Source organism: Vespa crabro, chromosome 1 (genome assembly GCF_910589235.1).
Source record: "Vespa crabro chromosome 1, iyVesCrab1.2, whole genome shotgun sequence".
NCBI classification, from domain to species: domain Eukaryota; kingdom Metazoa; phylum Arthropoda; class Insecta; order Hymenoptera; family Vespidae; genus Vespa; species Vespa crabro.
The window spans coordinates 19,894,537-19,909,443 of NC_060955.1; the positions used below are offsets into that span (position 1 = coordinate 19,894,537).

The following is a 14,907-nucleotide window of genomic DNA, read 5'->3' on the forward strand; positions in this document are numbered from 1 at the left end:
CAGAAAAAGAGTGAGAGAGAGAGAGAGAGAGAGAGAGAGAGAGAGAGAAAGGAGAAAAAGAAAGACAGACGCAGAGAGAGAGCGAGACGGAAAGGATCGCCTCGAAGTTCGGCGATCCCGGTCAGGTTCCAACTTGATAACTTTTTCTGAGAACCCTGAGAGAAAGTTGAATCTACGATAAAGGAAGACAAGAAGACACGCGTCTCGTTGTTGCCGCTGCCGCCGTCGCCGCCGCCGCCGCCACCGCCACCGCTGCCGCTACCGTTGCTACTATTGCTACTACTGCTGCTCTTGCTGTTGCTGCTGTTTCTATTACTATTACGATTTATTGCTACTGCTATTATTGATAATCTCAACGAGCGACGATTAGGAGCGAACCTTTTTCATGGCGATCGGCGTTAGTACGAGGATACATCGTGCTTCACCACCGTGGTATGAACCACGACAAAGGTGAAGAAAGGTATTACGCCTTCCTTACGATCCGTGACCTGTGACCTGACACTCGTGTTCAAAGGAAGAAACACGACGACGACGGCGGCGACGACGACGACGACGACGACAACGACAACGACGGAGACGAAAACGAAAACGAAAACGAAAACGAAAACAAAAACGAAGACGAAGACGACGACGAAGACGACGACGACGACGACGACGACGCGGTACGCGCCGAGGCACATATACCGACACACACACACAGTGCGTCACCGCCCATATGCGATGTGTGTTTCGTGCGTGCGAACGAATGAGTAATCATGTACTGTCAAGACAAGGGCTCGACCGCCTCGAAGAGCAAAGAGGGTAAGTCGACGCCCGCCGAGTCAGTTTCTTTCGTTCTCTTCGTTCGACGACACGGTTACTCTGTTCGGCTTTTCAATTATTTTTGTCTTTTTTTCTTTTTTCTTCTCGTCGTCTCGTTTCACCTATTTATCATTCTATTACTCTATTTTGTAATCTTCTTTAATCTTATCCTTTCGTTTTGCCTTCTTTATTTCTTCGTTTTTTTTTTTCTTTTTTTTTTTTCCCCATCCTTTCCTTCTCCGCATCGTGTCTTATCGGATTTCGGTCTCTTCGTGCGCGCATGTGGAAGAAACGAAGCACGATAAGGTGGGTCGGACAGCGCAGAGAGAATCCGCGATCGTGGGGGGTGGATGATTTGGTCGAAGAGCCGCAAGTGACCGAGAAAGAGGATGGTACGAAGAGAACGAGGAGGAGCGGGACAAAGAAAGCGAGAACGTGTCGTTTATGAGGGAAGGCGGTAGGGGTATCCAGGATTATGTATTTTGAGGAAAGAAACCAATCGTATGCGTTCTTGGCAAACCGCGTTATCTATCTTTCCTTGTGCACACGAGTCTATCGTTCGTGAGATCGTCCTACTCAGTGATAACTTTTTACGCGAGGCCTTTTTTCTATTAAGTTACCAAGAAAATATTTAAACGTGTTGTGTGAAAACGGGAATAAAGTTTATATTTGACTCATCGTCACGTTTGACAATGAAATTACTAATCAAATCATCTTTGTAAATTTATTTGATTGACTAGATATTCTGATGCTTCATTTAGATGAAACAAGTAGTTGAATAGTAAATATTTTTTTTAAAAAAGTAGTTTTGGATTTGTGCCAACGTAATTGTGCTTATTTTTGAAAAGAATTATTTATTGCTATTTGCTCAGATATGCGTGGTTTCAAAAGTTTAAAGAAGAGCAAGATTACTGGCATAGGTACGGACTATTTAACATGATTGATACAACCTTATTGAATTGTATAATCACTTAAGAGAGAAAAATATTTTGATCTCCTTGTACTTGTCCTTACATTATTTCCTTTATGCGCATAAATTTTATTATGATTCATTAAGAATCATGAATTATAATAATAAACAGAACTTGACTGGTTTTTTCTTGCATCTTTCGTAGCATTAAAATAACTTTCTTTTATGACAATTATTTCTCTTGTATCAATAAACAACTGTTTCTATTGAAAGCCTATTGTCATTAAGTACGTACATGCTCATGTGTCATATACATGTAAAAACAATGCTTTAGCATTTGCATGTATAATTGCACAATTTATATTGAAGCTTAGGCAAATTATATGTTTTTACCTTTAATATTTCCCTTTTTGCAAATATAATTTTACACGATAGATGATACATGAAATTTAACATTTAATTTATATAAATATTAAGTTTTTAGGTGTGACAAACTTATACATATATAGAATTATATTTGTTGTGTTTATTACATGCAGGGTCAGTGACAATGCGAGAAAAAAAAGGAGGTGCTCTTAGCAGAGTGCAGAAACTAAAAAAACGACTTAGTCACAGTTTTGGTAGACTTTGTAAGTATGCCTGTTATTAGTTATTAAAAATAGAAGAATTCTTCTTTAATAACTTTTTTATACATGGAATAATTTCTTTTTCAAAACTAATTAGAGAATATTTTAGATATTTTTGTCATTCTTAGAATTGCTTTGCAATTGATTGCATTAGAATAATCTGAAAAACTGATGCTGGTACAGTTTATAAACATCATTAAATTATATAACGCTTTGTTATCAAAGTTTATTGCTGTTTATATAGACTTGTAAGGATTAATGAATCTGTATTTGTATTTGTCATGCAATATGTAGTGCCACATTCTTAATCTTAATCAAAGGAATTAAAGCAAATGATTTGCAATTTTTAATTGTTCATTACAAAAAGATATTACATAAATTGATTAATACTTTCTACATCTATGTATTTTTTTAGCTATCTCTAAAGAAGAAGCTGACGATGCTGCAAATAGAGGTCAGCTGCCTTACAATGGATATTCGGAGGAGTTCCTAGACCGTTTGGAACCAAACGGCAATATACCTGCGGATAAAGATCGTCGATACGGTGAGGTTTAAATATATATCGTTTAATATTTTTGATACTGTTTATGCTATCCGTATGATTCATTTTATAGTTATTCTTATATATCATAAATGTCATTTTAAAAAACGTGATTCTATCTTTATAATGAAAATTAAATCATACAAATTGTTTAAAAAATTTTTAAGGATAAAATTAAATGTTATAGAATGGACAGGTGTTGGTGATCATGAAAGAGTGCATCGGCAGCTTTCCGTTTCTAGCGATTCCAAGCTTCTAGATGAAGATATAAGAGAAGAGGCAAGAGTGATTTTACGGCCTCGGCGTCCACCGCGGCCCAAGTCTGAGGTTTTTCTTGGGCCAGATCCACCACCTCGGAGAACCAAAAGGTTTTCAGCTTTTGGGGTAAGTGAATATTTTTATAAATATTCTTTTTATATCAATATACACGATACAATTGTGCAAATATGTAATATGATTTTCATTAATTCTCGACAGGGAGACTCTCCTTTTGGAAAATCCGAAGCTTATATAAAATTAGAACAGTTAGGAGAAGGTTCTTATGCCACTGTGTTCAAAGGCTATAGTCACCTCACGAATCAGGTGGTGGCTCTTAAAGAAATTAGACTGCAAGAAGAAGAAGGTGCTCCGTTTACTGCCATTCGTGAGGCAAGCCTTCTTAAGGAGTTAAAACATAGTAATATTGTGACTTTACACGATATAATTCACACTCGCGAGACTCTTACTTTTGTTTTTGAATATGTTCATACTGATCTATCACAATACATGGAAAGATATGGTAGTGGAAGTGGAGGTTTAGATCCTCACAATGTTAAATTATTTCTCTTTCAATTGTTAAGAGGACTAGCGTACTGTCATCGTAGGTAAAAACAATTTATATACTGTTGTAGTTCATAATTTAATAAGCTTAATATATATATTTTTATAAGCTATTTATATAAATATTTTTTTTAGGAGGGTGTTGCATAGAGACGTGAAACCTCAAAATTTATTAATCAGTGAAATAGGAGAACTTAAATTGGCAGATTTCGGTCTTGCAAGGGCGAAATCTGTACCATCGCATACATATTCGCATGAAGTAGTAACATTATGGTATAGGCCACCCGATGTTTTATTGGGTTCTACAGAATATTCAACCTCACTTGATATGTGGGGAGTAGGTTGCATATTTGTAGAAATGCTGACTGGAGAACCAACATTCCCTGGTGTACGATGTACGTACGACCAACTTGATAAAATATTTAAAGTTTTGGGGACACCTACCGAAGAAACTTGGCCAGGTGTAACTCATCTCCCAGGATATAAGCCACACAAATTGTCGTTTTATCCACCAAGAAAATTGGGTCTTTCATTTCCAAGGCTTTATGATATTGCCGACGGTGATAACATGGCATCGTCTCTCCTACAATTGAATCCTGATCAGCGCATAGGTGCCGAAGAAGCTTTAAGACATCCTTATTTTGCCTCTCTTCCTAGAAAATTATATGAATTGCCTGATGGTAAGATCTCATAATCTTTCATGGAATTTCAATGTTACTATATTATCATACTATTTTTCTTTTTTTTTTTCTTTTTTTTTTGCAGAAGTGTCAATATTCAGCGTTGAAGGTTGCCACTTGTATACAAATTCGAGGCATGGGTGCACAGATTCGCGTCTCACTGCTCTTAAGACTTGAGATTAAATGTAAATGAAAGGCAGATGACAAATAATGCCCAGTTCATACTTAGTGAAGACATTCGATTCATGCGTTAAACTATTGGCACATATGCCATGACTATCCACTCATACACTATTATCCACAGGCGCGTCGTTCGCTCTCTCTCTCTCTCTTTTTCTTCTCTTTTTCTCCTTCTCCCTCTCCTGTTTCTTTTTTTCTCTCTTTCTCTCTCTCTCTCTTTCTCAGGGCTGTTCATAAATTTCTCTTTCCCTTTTCCACTGCGATATTTTTTTTTTTTTTATGAACTTATACACGTATTGATTAAACAAGCAATGATAAATCATACACTGTAACTGGCCAAGGAAACAAGAAAGTAAGCTGTCTGTGGCTAAAAGAAAGATAAAAAAGTTTTAAGCGATTTGCACGCTCAATTTAGAAAGCAAAAAGCACGCACGACCCATCCTCGCACTTCGTCCAAATACTAGATTTAGATTGATACCAATCAAAAGAAGATGATATATAAACCGTCATATTGCGTCTCCGGATCTCATACCCAATACGGGTTGGCGGTTATTGATTAGCAAAAATATTACGAAGTAATTATTATCATCTTAGAAAAATTATGGAAGATCTGTAAAACGCTGTGTAAATTTTATGCTACTTTCGGATCTTTTGTTGGTCGTTGAAACAATCGAGAGTATTGATACATTAAAATCATTATTGATATTAAATTTGTTGCTACTAATGTAATACGGTGATAGTGAATTTATAGAAATCATAATAAGATTAGAATATCATTATATGTCGACTGTTGCAGCTACCATCATTATACGAAAGAGCAAGGTTATTGAGAACTTATCGTTGATATCAACGGTAATGATCTAGTTATAAGTAATTAATATTAATATGATAAAATGTCAGCAGGCAATAGGTTTGTGACGATAATATAAAGTAAAATCAATAGTAGTGAACAAAGAATGAAATAATAAAGTAGATTTAATAAAATCTAATTTGTTTAGTCGCGCAGATAACTATCGTTAACAGATAGTGGTGCTTTGAAAAATCATAGAGAACATTTTTAATGAATTTATATTTATCCTTTGTACAATTTATTGGCATTTCTTGTTTTCAATTGAACTTTTAAAATTGTATATAAAGATATACCAACTCAAAAAACGTTGGCAATAGTAGAATAAGGATAAGATAAAAGAAAAAAAAAAGAGAAGCGATACAGTTCTTCCAAATTTTATCTAAGTTACAATGACTATTACGATATTACTACTCCTTCGTAGGTTATATTTATACCGATTTTTCAGCACACTTATAAAAATATCAACGAGGCGAAAGCAAAAAAAAAAGGGAAACAAATATTTCGAAAAAATTTGAAACATTATTACTATTAATATCGTTATTATTTGAAAAGAGACGCGCAGATGGTAGACTGTAAATAGAACATCAAGTTCGTATTATTGATGACGCTGAGATAGATGAGCTGAGGTTAATAAATGTGAATTTATAATAAATTAAATTGCAATACGGCACTCTAGATCCTATTTCATTCTTTCAGTTTCTTTTTTTTTCTCACATTCAATAACGTGCCAGTTGCTTTAGTTGTTTAGGTGTATCATAATGCAAAAAATTATTGTAATTGTAATATTTTATCCTATTATCGATTTTTGTACACTTTAATTCCAGGCTAATTATATTTTGTTTGTAATCTTACTGATGAATTATTAATATCCAAACTTCTTTGGTGTATCGAAGAAGATAAAGAATTGTTTTGAATTATAAATCTATGGCTATTTGAAAATGATTTGTCTTCCCAACACTATTATGATAAATTATGTTCATGATACTTTTTGATTTCCTGAAATATTCTTTGCAATAATTAATCACTATTACTTTGTCTGTTAATCTTGTAAATAATTCTAATTTCTGTTTTACCGATAGAAAAAAAAATTATGAAATGTTAAAATTATAAAATTTAATAAGTGTAATTAGGGAATTGTAACATATAAAACTAAAAAAAAAAACTTACAAATTTTATATAATTTAATTCGATTTGTATAAAAATTGATGTATTCAACTTTTATCATTTTCATGTAGTATTCTATTTTATCGACACTTTACCAGAAGTAAATCAAAGCTCTGAAATTAAAACTGCTTAGTTAAATTAATTTATCTATTGCAAAAAGATCCACGCGTCCAAGTTCAGTCAATTACTACGTATCGCTTTTATACACACAATATCTTAATATATATATATGTATATATATATATATAAGATTATTATTTATAGTAATTTAGAATTTTAGGTTAAATTACTATATAGCTTGATCCTAACCTATATTGTTAGAATTTACCTGAATTCATCATAATTATGAATTCAGTATATAACGCACACAGTAGATATATTTATTATGCATTGTTTTAATATAACATTTAATATTAGTATCATAAAAGTATCAGTATTATATAAAACTAGGAAACATGTCTGAAACAGATGAAATTACACCAAAAATAGAATTTAAAAAGAAAATACGTAAATGCATAAGAAAACGCCAAACATCAACAGATGACGATGATGAATCTAATGAAAATCAAGAAAGTTCTATCAGGTTTGTGATAAACATTAATGTTATATATCGAGTTAGTCATATTCTTCAAAATATATAAGAGTAATAGTATGTACTTATTTTAGGAAAAAAGTAGAAGAAACTAAAATTATTCAAAAGTTACGGGAACGACCAAGTGGTGTAAATATTGTTGGATTAGCATTAGGAGAAAAAGTAGTACCTGATATAATGACAGTAAGCTTTAAAATTATATATTAATTTTATTTAAACTATAGTAAATATCATCTTATAAGATTTTTATTATTTAATAGTCAGATCCCTTTAATGTCAAAACTGGAGGAATGGTAAATATGTCTGCTTTGAAAAATACGAAGCTCAAACAAAATGATGCATATGAAACTGGTATTGGTACACAATTTAATGCTGAAACTAATAAAAGAGATGAGGATGAAGAAATGTATAAATTTTATATAAATTTTATCTTCTATAAATCTTGAATAGTAATTTTCTAAATATTAATATGTGAATGTATTTGTTAGGGTTAAATATATAGAAGAGCAATTATCGAAACGTAAAAGTAAAAATAAAGATGAGACAGATTCCAATACAAGTAATGATAAAGGATCATATTGCTCACCAGAAGAAGCTGCATTACAGGCTGTACCAGAACATCTCAGACAAAGTTCAGCTCATCGTAGTGAAGAAATGCTTTCAAATCAAATGCTTTCTGGAATTCCAGAAGTAGATCTTGGGATAGAGTAAGTCATTATTTTAGTAAATCATGATTCTATCGCTAACTAATCTTGATTTAATTTATTTTATATTTTAGAGCAAAAATTCGTAACATTGAAGCTACAGAAGAAGCAAAATTGAAATTGCTTTGGGATAGGCATAGAAAAAAAGATGGTCCATCACAATTTGTACCAACCAATATGGCTGTAAATTTTGTACAACATAATAGATGTAAGCTTCTATATATGCAAGTAACATATATAAATAGTAAAGTTGATTTGAAAAATAATACATATACTTTCTTCCTTATTATTTTTTAGTTAATATTGAAGAATCAGATTTCCAAAAGTCAAGACAAGATAATGATGAGGATAGAAAAAAAGTTGTGACTCCCAAAGAAGATTTTAAGGGAAAACGGAAAGATAATGGTGAAAAAGCTACAGACGATTACCATTATGAGAGGTTCAAAAAACAATTTAGAAGATTTTAAATAAAATTTTTAAATGTAATGAAATATGTATAATTTTTTTTTTTATTGAAATATCTATAATAATTTTCTATAGAAAAGTATGTATTAAGTTATACACACAAACTGAATGTTATTTTCAATTGTATCTACATGCGTTCAAATTGAATTAATATTCCAATTACATTAAGATATATTATCAAACTATAATAGTTTTATTTTCCATTCTGGTGAGTAAACATCGAAGATCTCTACTTCTAAATATTAGAGATAATAACATTAATATCTTCGGGACACAATATATAATATACATATATAGGAGTACAGTAAACTAATATTTAAACAATAATACATTACAAAATGAACATTACAAAAATCGTATCACTCGAGAAACTTAAAATAATTTTAATTTAAATTGTAATACTTAAGAATTTAGTAGTTTTATTTGTATTCGTTCATATTTATTTTTATTTATACTTTTTATAATCAATATTTCCTATTGTACTTATACTTACTATCATAAGAGAGTACAACCAAAACAAGCTTATATATCGGTACGATAGGCGCAAGACTGAAACAGCCTTCTCTGCTTGCTTTTGTAGTTCATATTTTGTACATACCTGTCGCTAAAGTCACACACGTTTCAAGCGAAAGGTAATGAACAGTCTTAAATGAACAATATAATAATGAGTGAGCGTTACTGAATTTCGGGATAGTAAAATCATATTTCATCTGATGTAAAAATTGTAAACACGTTTCTGTTATAAGGTTAGAATAAGAAAATTGACATTTGTTTTCATACTACGACAGTGATTAAAAAAACTTTGAGAAAGTTTGTAATAAAATATTTAGCTTGTGTATTTTACTGTGTGACATTTCAGATATTCTTCATTCATTATGAACGATTCTACAATAAATTCATTTACCAAAAAACAATTAGGTGAAAGAATAAAAGCTAGAAAAAAGATGAGGTTAGTATGTTAATTATATTTTCTCTAGAAATAGTTTTTTTTTTAAATATGGCAAAGGATCTAATTTTTAAATTCTATTTGTAATAAAATATTTTATTTGTTTTAGTAAGGCACAAATACAATTAGCAATTATTAAAAAAAAACAATGCGATGCTAGAGCTTTAAAGATTGTTGAACAACTTTTGGAACCTATTGTTGAAACACAGTGGCTCCTTCAAAATGTAGGTATTTATATTAATTTAATAATATATTCATATAATATTTTGTTCAAAATATTCTTGTATATTTTTCTAGTTGCAACATATCAATAAAAGTCATATGGAAGATGTAATCGAAGAAAGAGCAATAGTGAAATTATGTGGTTATGTTCTTTGCAAAAATCCTATAACAGTAATAATTACTCAAAAATTTCATATATCTACAAAAAGAAACAAAGTTTATGATGTTACACGTAGAAAGAATTTTTGTAGTTCATATTGTTATGGAGCATGTAATTATCTTCTTGAACAAATGCTCACTAGTCCACTTTGGTTAAGAGAACAAGAGGAGATACCAGTGTTTCATTTATTATCTTCAAATCTTCAGACAAAAAGAGATATGCTTGGAGATGAAGTATACGTAAATGATATTCTATCAGAAAATGATAAAGAATATATAGAACCTGCTGAAACATTTGAAGAAGCAGAAAGTCAGATATTAGACGAAGTAACAAATGTTTACGATAAATTACCGAAAAGCAATGATAAAGTATCAAATATTATATCAAACGAACATACAGTTTTTGAAAATACATCTTCAGAATATTCCGTACCGAAAAGTGTACAAACAGAAGATTTTAAAGTGCATAATAATAATTTGAAAAGTTATCAAGATACAATAGGTAATATAAAAGCATCTAATTTATCTACAAACACTAAGTATTCTAATGAAACTAATGAAAACTTTAATGAACAGACTGAAATTATTCAAAAATGCTATGAAGTACCTGTTTTGGCAAAAAATTCTAAGACATTGTTAGATTGTGAGAAACATGAAAAAATAATAGAAAATACGTCTAATATACAAATAGTTGAAAAGAAGTGCGAAGAAGATAAGAAAATTAACGAATTTATAATAATCAAACAAAATATCTTAGACAAAAAAGAATATCCTATTGAAAATGAAAAAGATAAATATGAAAATGTACAAAAAATGAACAATAATAAAGTAACAAGAAATGCATCCACAAAAAATATAAGAAAAAAGAAAATATCTGAAGATTCGGAACAATCTTCTACCAAATTTTATGCATTAACTATGCGAGTTGAGAAGAGTGTTAAAGAATGGATTACAGAAGATACTATTTCTTTTTTACAAGGAGATTCTGATATAAGATTGCAATTAATGGAAAATTTTATTCAACATGAAAGATATGTACAATTATGTAAAAAGTTAAATAAGTTACAACTACAAGATGAGAAAGAAGATTGTATAGATTTATCTAGTAATACATTAAAACCATTACCTCATTTTTCTATATTGCAAGAAGAAGCAGATAAAATTGAATTAAAGGTATATCATATTTTTAAAATAATCTAATATGTGCATAGATTAAATGGATATTAATATACAGGTGCATGCGTTTTACGAAGGACGTATGGTAATAGATCAACCTAAGAAAGTTGTAGAAAATAATGAAACATGTACATCATATCCTATATTACCTTTAATAGATGCACATGCACCCAAGGCGTTACGTCGTAAGATCTTTTTGGATAAACTTCATAAAATGTAATTTTTATTTTATTCAAATTTTTAAATTAATTAATACTGTTAGTTGATTGTAACTCTTGAACTTCATTTTTTTTTTTATTACAGATTACCAGATTTGTTACGCATGTTAGCTGATAGTACTCGGTGTTATACAATAATGGAGTACATAAATGACAATAGTAGTAATACATTAATAAAAGGCTTAGTGAATACGTTTTCATTATCTGCTTCAAATATAATTTTCAAAACTGCTGAATGGACTCTTGTAGGACTGATAATTATTAAAATGTAAGGATTTTCGGCTAATAATAGATCTTAAAAATTAATCCATACATGTTAACAGCATGTATATAATTTAAATTTTGAAAATATTTTCAGGTTAAGTATAATGGATCCACAATTGAAAATCTTATTAGCAACAAAACAAGCATCAATATATATATCAATGGTATTAATGTCATATAAATTAGATTCATATTATTTAGATAGGTTTATAATTGAATTAACAAATAATCCAAAAATATTTGAAATTAAATAAACTTGAACTCGTTATAGAATTCATCATTTTAAATTGATTTGTTTTATAGAAAGTTAGGGATAATTCCTATTGATTAAAAATGAAATATTGAAGCTATAAATATATGCATTATATGTGTTTTATTTTATTTTTTAATAAATATTATATTTACTATTTATACAATATATTGTCATCGTTTTACTAGAAATACAAGTAATTCAATGTTTTTTGATCATGTATAAAAGACAATAAATCTAATTTTCATAAAAAAAATGTTGGATAAATAATGATATATCCCCATGTAAATCATTAGTGTGTGTATATAGATTCTTATAATTAGTTCAAATTCACATAGAAATATATTATTATTTAAACAACATTTTTTTATGTATATTAGATTCATTATATATATATATATATATATTGTATATAATATTGTATATAATGAATATATACAAAATTTATTTTATAAACTTTAGAATTTATAGTGAATTTGATAACGCAGTAGGAACACCTGTAATTGGTGAAGGAGGACAGTCTAATCCTAAAGTGTCAATTTGTGTTGACGGTAATGGATCTTGCGTGGTTCGATTACCCACTTTATCTCTTAAAGCTTCATAAAGGATATGCACAGCCTCATTATGCTAAAAAAATTATAATATTAAAAAAATAGTGTATGAATGTATCCTTTATAAGATATAATTAAAAGATATTGAGAATAATACCTGACTAGTTGGTTGTAAGGCTTTTAGTAATGAATGTAATCGCGTGGGTGGTAATTTTGGATGAATATACCAAAGCAACTTTAGTAAATGACGCGTTACATTATCCCTGCTTAAGCCTGCCAGAAAGAATTCATCAAATATTACAGTACAAAATGATTCATTAGAAAACTCATCTGCCATATTCAATATTAATAGTGAAACCTGGAAAGAAATAACACAATCCTCTACATAGTTTCTTAAACAAATAGAATGATTTTTTACATACCAGAGTATGTAGAAAAGGATCTTCAAAAGCACGTTGTGCTTGACAATTTGGTAAAGTTGCTAATACTCTCATTAAACCCCTAGCATCTCCTCTTCCTCTACCTATACCACCACCACCTCCTATATGTAATGCATAATACATAGATAAAACAGCTGCAACACCAGATAATTGTGCATATGCTTGGCATGCATCAGGAGGTGGGCCAGAATGTTCTATAATAGCAATTGCACTCTCTCTTTCATCAGGCGGTAGTTTACAATTTAACTGTCTGATTTGATCATCGACCTACATAATAATAAAAATAAAAATTATATGGAAAAGTAAAATTAATATGTATACAAAATCAAAATAAATTTTATATTTATTAATATACTTATAATGATATTTACCATAAGAGACATTAATGCTGGTAGAAATTTTGTAACAACTTGACTATCAAGTTTTGGTTCTTTGAAATCTTGGGAGTCAATCATTTGCCAGGCAGAAAGACCCAGAGCAAGCATTCTTAATAATAATACAAGAACAGCATTTTCTCGTGGTAATGCTTCACCATTAATTAAATGAAGAGCTATCTTGATTGCGCTACTAGCAAGGAAATTCACTGCATATGGATCACATAATGTCATGCTTAAATCTCCTAATACTTGTTCTTGTCCTCTCTATATAAAATTAAAAATTACTTCTATTTCTTATTATACTAGACGTTATTATAAGTTATTATAATGCTTAATATACCTTAATACTATCCAAAAAGCCTTGCAATTCACGAGATCTTTTCACATCCACATTTTTTTCCCTAATACATGCGTCTAAACACCAGGTAAATTTATGACAAGGATCAACTGAAATAATATCTTGAACCTAAATAACATGTTAATTCCGAATTTGAGGCTGCACATTTACTTTAAATTTATTTTATCACAAATCTTATTGTCTTACCTCCAAATCATGCAAGGCCATTAATAACTCTGCTCTAAGAGTGCAATAATGTATATTTTTTGTACGTAAGAATAAAGTACGTAAAAATTGTAATACCATATCATATAACTTTACACTATGTCCAATCATATGAGCTAATTTTTGTACAACTTCTCCTTGTCTTCGTACCTATAAATACAAAGTTGATTAACTCTTTTATATCACAAAGTAGTCACGTTTATACAATTACTATGCAAATTACTTTAGGAGATGGTGTGAAGAAAAGACTATTCAAATTTCGATGATCAAACAGAATTTGCTCTTTTTCTATAATATATCGACTAAATAATGGTGATACTTCATCCCCAAAGAGACTTTGATTATCTCTCCAAATCTGACGTTTTACTTCTGTATCAGCATCATTATATAATTCTTTTTCTCTAACTAATACACGTAAATATTTGTCTTCTATTTGTGGTGTATTTCTTAAGATACACATTACAACAGGCCTTAATGCTGCTACTCTTACTGCAGGAAAACTTTTAGAAAGTAATTCTTTTAATCTTCTATCACCTGGGGTTCCTTTATCGACTCTTTCCGCACCTATTTCATTTATTCGTTTTACCAATTTTTCCCTTAATTCTTCTAAGACAGAAGCATGAAAATCTAATCGTCTGACTCCATGCAAATCGAGTAAAGGTAACATAGGACGTAAAGAGGGCAAAAGGATACCATTTTCCAGCTGTATTAAAAAAATAAATGTATATATCAATGAAATTGAAAGTAAGTTTTATAAAATTGTCTTTAATTCAAAGTACCTGAAATTCTTCAATTGCTTTTAAAGGATCAGTACAACTTGTTAAAGCATCTCTTAAGTAAACTTGCCCAGGTATACCAAGATCTTCTAATCCATTACCAGTTTCACCATTACTTTTTGCAGAATTCATTTTTTTCTAATACTATAAACCATATAATTCCATGAATGATATAAATTTAAAATATCTAATCGTATATCATAAACAAAACGTTTCTTATGGAAAATGTCTCTAGAATCGTAAATATTTACCAACTTATAAATATTATTGATTAATACAATATTTCGATAGCATATCGATAAATATTAGCTGTGTATTCGAATATATCGATTATATGAATATGCTTGACTTTCGATATATTCAATTGTAAATTTTATAAAGTAAAATAAAATAAATTATTCTATAATTTATTATATCATACGTAATTATAAATAAAGAATATTTATTTATTGATAATGAAATTGACTCAAATAGTGGAATGCTCTTATACAAATGTTATACTTCGCGACAGAGTCAATAGGTAACGCATGTGTCGCCAAAACTATAGAAACATTTTAACATCCTTAGTATAAATTAACTTTGCAGGACTTTTCTCGCTTTAATTTTAATTTTAACGTTAATTATTATAGCTAGA

The 14,907-nt window shown here is 30.0% G+C and overlaps 4 protein-coding genes across 10 annotated transcripts; 3 read left to right on the plus strand and 1 right to left on the minus strand.

Moving 5' to 3' along the window:
- The first annotated feature begins 322 nt into the window (after positions 1-322).
- Positions 323-7,155, plus strand: LOC124432650 (cyclin-dependent kinase 14). Of its 5 annotated transcripts, XM_046981685.1 has the most exons (8): positions 827-1,258; positions 1,674-1,721; positions 2,251-2,340; positions 2,753-2,881; positions 3,075-3,262; positions 3,356-3,741; positions 3,833-4,377; positions 4,463-7,155. In XM_046981685.1, exons 1-8 carry the CDS (start codon positions 1,246-1,248, stop codon positions 4,552-4,554), a joined length of 1,491 nt encoding a protein of 496 aa, XP_046837641.1. In that variant the 5' UTR covers positions 827-1,245; the 3' UTR covers positions 4,555-7,155. The 5 variants fall into 5 exon arrangements, with proteins under 5 accessions (XP_046837645.1, XP_046837642.1, XP_046837641.1 ...); XM_046981689.1 differs by lacking the exons at positions 827-1,258; positions 1,674-1,721 and adding an exon at positions 323-460 and having other exon boundaries at positions 3,066-3,262; XM_046981686.1 differs by lacking the exons at positions 827-1,258; positions 1,674-1,721 and adding an exon at positions 664-801 and having other exon boundaries at positions 3,066-3,262.
- Positions 7,022-9,256, plus strand: LOC124432651 (telomere length and silencing protein 1 homolog). Its single transcript, XM_046981691.1, has 6 exons — positions 7,022-7,154; positions 7,238-7,346; positions 7,424-7,569; positions 7,652-7,870; positions 7,942-8,075; positions 8,165-9,256. The coding sequence occupies exons 1-6, from the start codon at positions 7,027-7,029 to the stop codon at positions 8,332-8,334; spliced, it is 906 nt and encodes a 301-aa protein (XP_046837647.1). The 5' UTR covers positions 7,022-7,026; the 3' UTR covers positions 8,335-9,256.
- Positions 8,937-11,666, plus strand: LOC124432648 (putative RNA polymerase II subunit B1 CTD phosphatase RPAP2). Of its 2 annotated transcripts, XM_046981680.1 has the most exons (7): positions 8,937-9,078; positions 9,192-9,281; positions 9,388-9,502; positions 9,576-10,832; positions 10,894-11,051; positions 11,139-11,321; positions 11,412-11,666. In XM_046981680.1, exons 2-7 carry the CDS (start codon positions 9,208-9,210, stop codon positions 11,569-11,571), a joined length of 1,947 nt encoding a protein of 648 aa, XP_046837636.1. In that variant the 5' UTR covers positions 8,937-9,078; positions 9,192-9,207; the 3' UTR covers positions 11,572-11,666. The 2 variants fall into 2 exon arrangements, with proteins under 2 accessions (XP_046837636.1, XP_046837638.1); XM_046981682.1 differs by lacking the exon at positions 8,937-9,078 and having other exon boundaries at positions 9,141-9,281.
- Positions 11,667-11,673: 7 nt separating this feature from the next.
- On the minus strand, positions 11,674-14,572 carry LOC124432649 (negative elongation factor B). 2 transcript variants are annotated; one of them, XM_046981683.1, is made up of 9 exons: positions 14,525-14,572; positions 14,277-14,417; positions 13,721-14,200; positions 13,480-13,647; positions 13,276-13,401; positions 12,930-13,199; positions 12,541-12,825; positions 12,276-12,476; positions 11,674-12,194 (listed from the first exon to the last, which is right to left on the minus strand). In XM_046981683.1, the coding sequence occupies exons 2-9, from the start codon at positions 14,403-14,405 to the stop codon at positions 12,033-12,035; spliced, it is 1,821 nt and encodes a 606-aa protein (XP_046837639.1). In that variant the 5' UTR covers positions 14,406-14,417; positions 14,525-14,572; the 3' UTR covers positions 11,674-12,032. The 2 variants fall into 2 exon arrangements, with proteins under 2 accessions (XP_046837639.1, XP_046837640.1); XM_046981684.1 differs by lacking the exons at positions 11,674-12,194; positions 14,525-14,572 and having other exon boundaries at positions 12,276-12,391; positions 14,277-14,518.
- Positions 14,573-14,907: the final 335 nt, after the last annotated feature.

Coding starts and splice junctions, on each gene's coding strand:
- LOC124432648 (XM_046981680.1), top strand. CDS start 9,208: ATGAACGATTCTACAATAAATTCATTTACCAAAAAACAATTAGGTGAA. Junction 9,503..9,575: donor CACAGTGGCTCCTTCAAAAT/GTAGGTATTTAT, acceptor ATATTTTTCTAG/TTGCAACATATCAATAAAAG. Junction 11,322..11,411: donor GGACTGATAATTATTAAAAT/GTAAGGATTTTC, acceptor AAATATTTTCAG/GTTAAGTATAATGGATCCAC.
- LOC124432649 (XM_046981683.1), bottom strand. CDS start 14,405: ATGAATTCTGCAAAAAGTAATGGTGAAACTGGTAATGGATTAGAAGAT. Junction 13,402..13,479: donor TGGCCTTGCATGATTTGGAG/GTAAGACAATAA, acceptor CATGTTATTTAG/GTTCAAGATATTATTTCAGT. Junction 12,195..12,275: donor CCTTACAACCAACTAGTCAG/GTATTATTCTCA, acceptor TAATTTTTTTAG/CATAATGAGGCTGTGCATAT.
- LOC124432651 (XM_046981691.1), top strand. CDS start 7,027: ATGTCTGAAACAGATGAAATTACACCAAAAATAGAATTTAAAAAGAAA. Junction 7,570..7,651: donor AGAGATGAGGATGAAGAAAT/GTATAAATTTTA, acceptor TGTATTTGTTAG/GGTTAAATATATAGAAGAGC. Junction 8,076..8,164: donor TTTTGTACAACATAATAGAT/GTAAGCTTCTAT, acceptor ATTATTTTTTAG/TTAATATTGAAGAATCAGAT.
- LOC124432650 (XM_046981685.1), top strand. Junction 2,882..3,074: donor GGATAAAGATCGTCGATACG/GTGAGGTTTAAA, acceptor TAGAATGGACAG/GTGTTGGTGATCATGAAAGA. Junction 4,378..4,462: donor ATTATATGAATTGCCTGATG/GTAAGATCTCAT, acceptor TTTTTTTTGCAG/AAGTGTCAATATTCAGCGTT.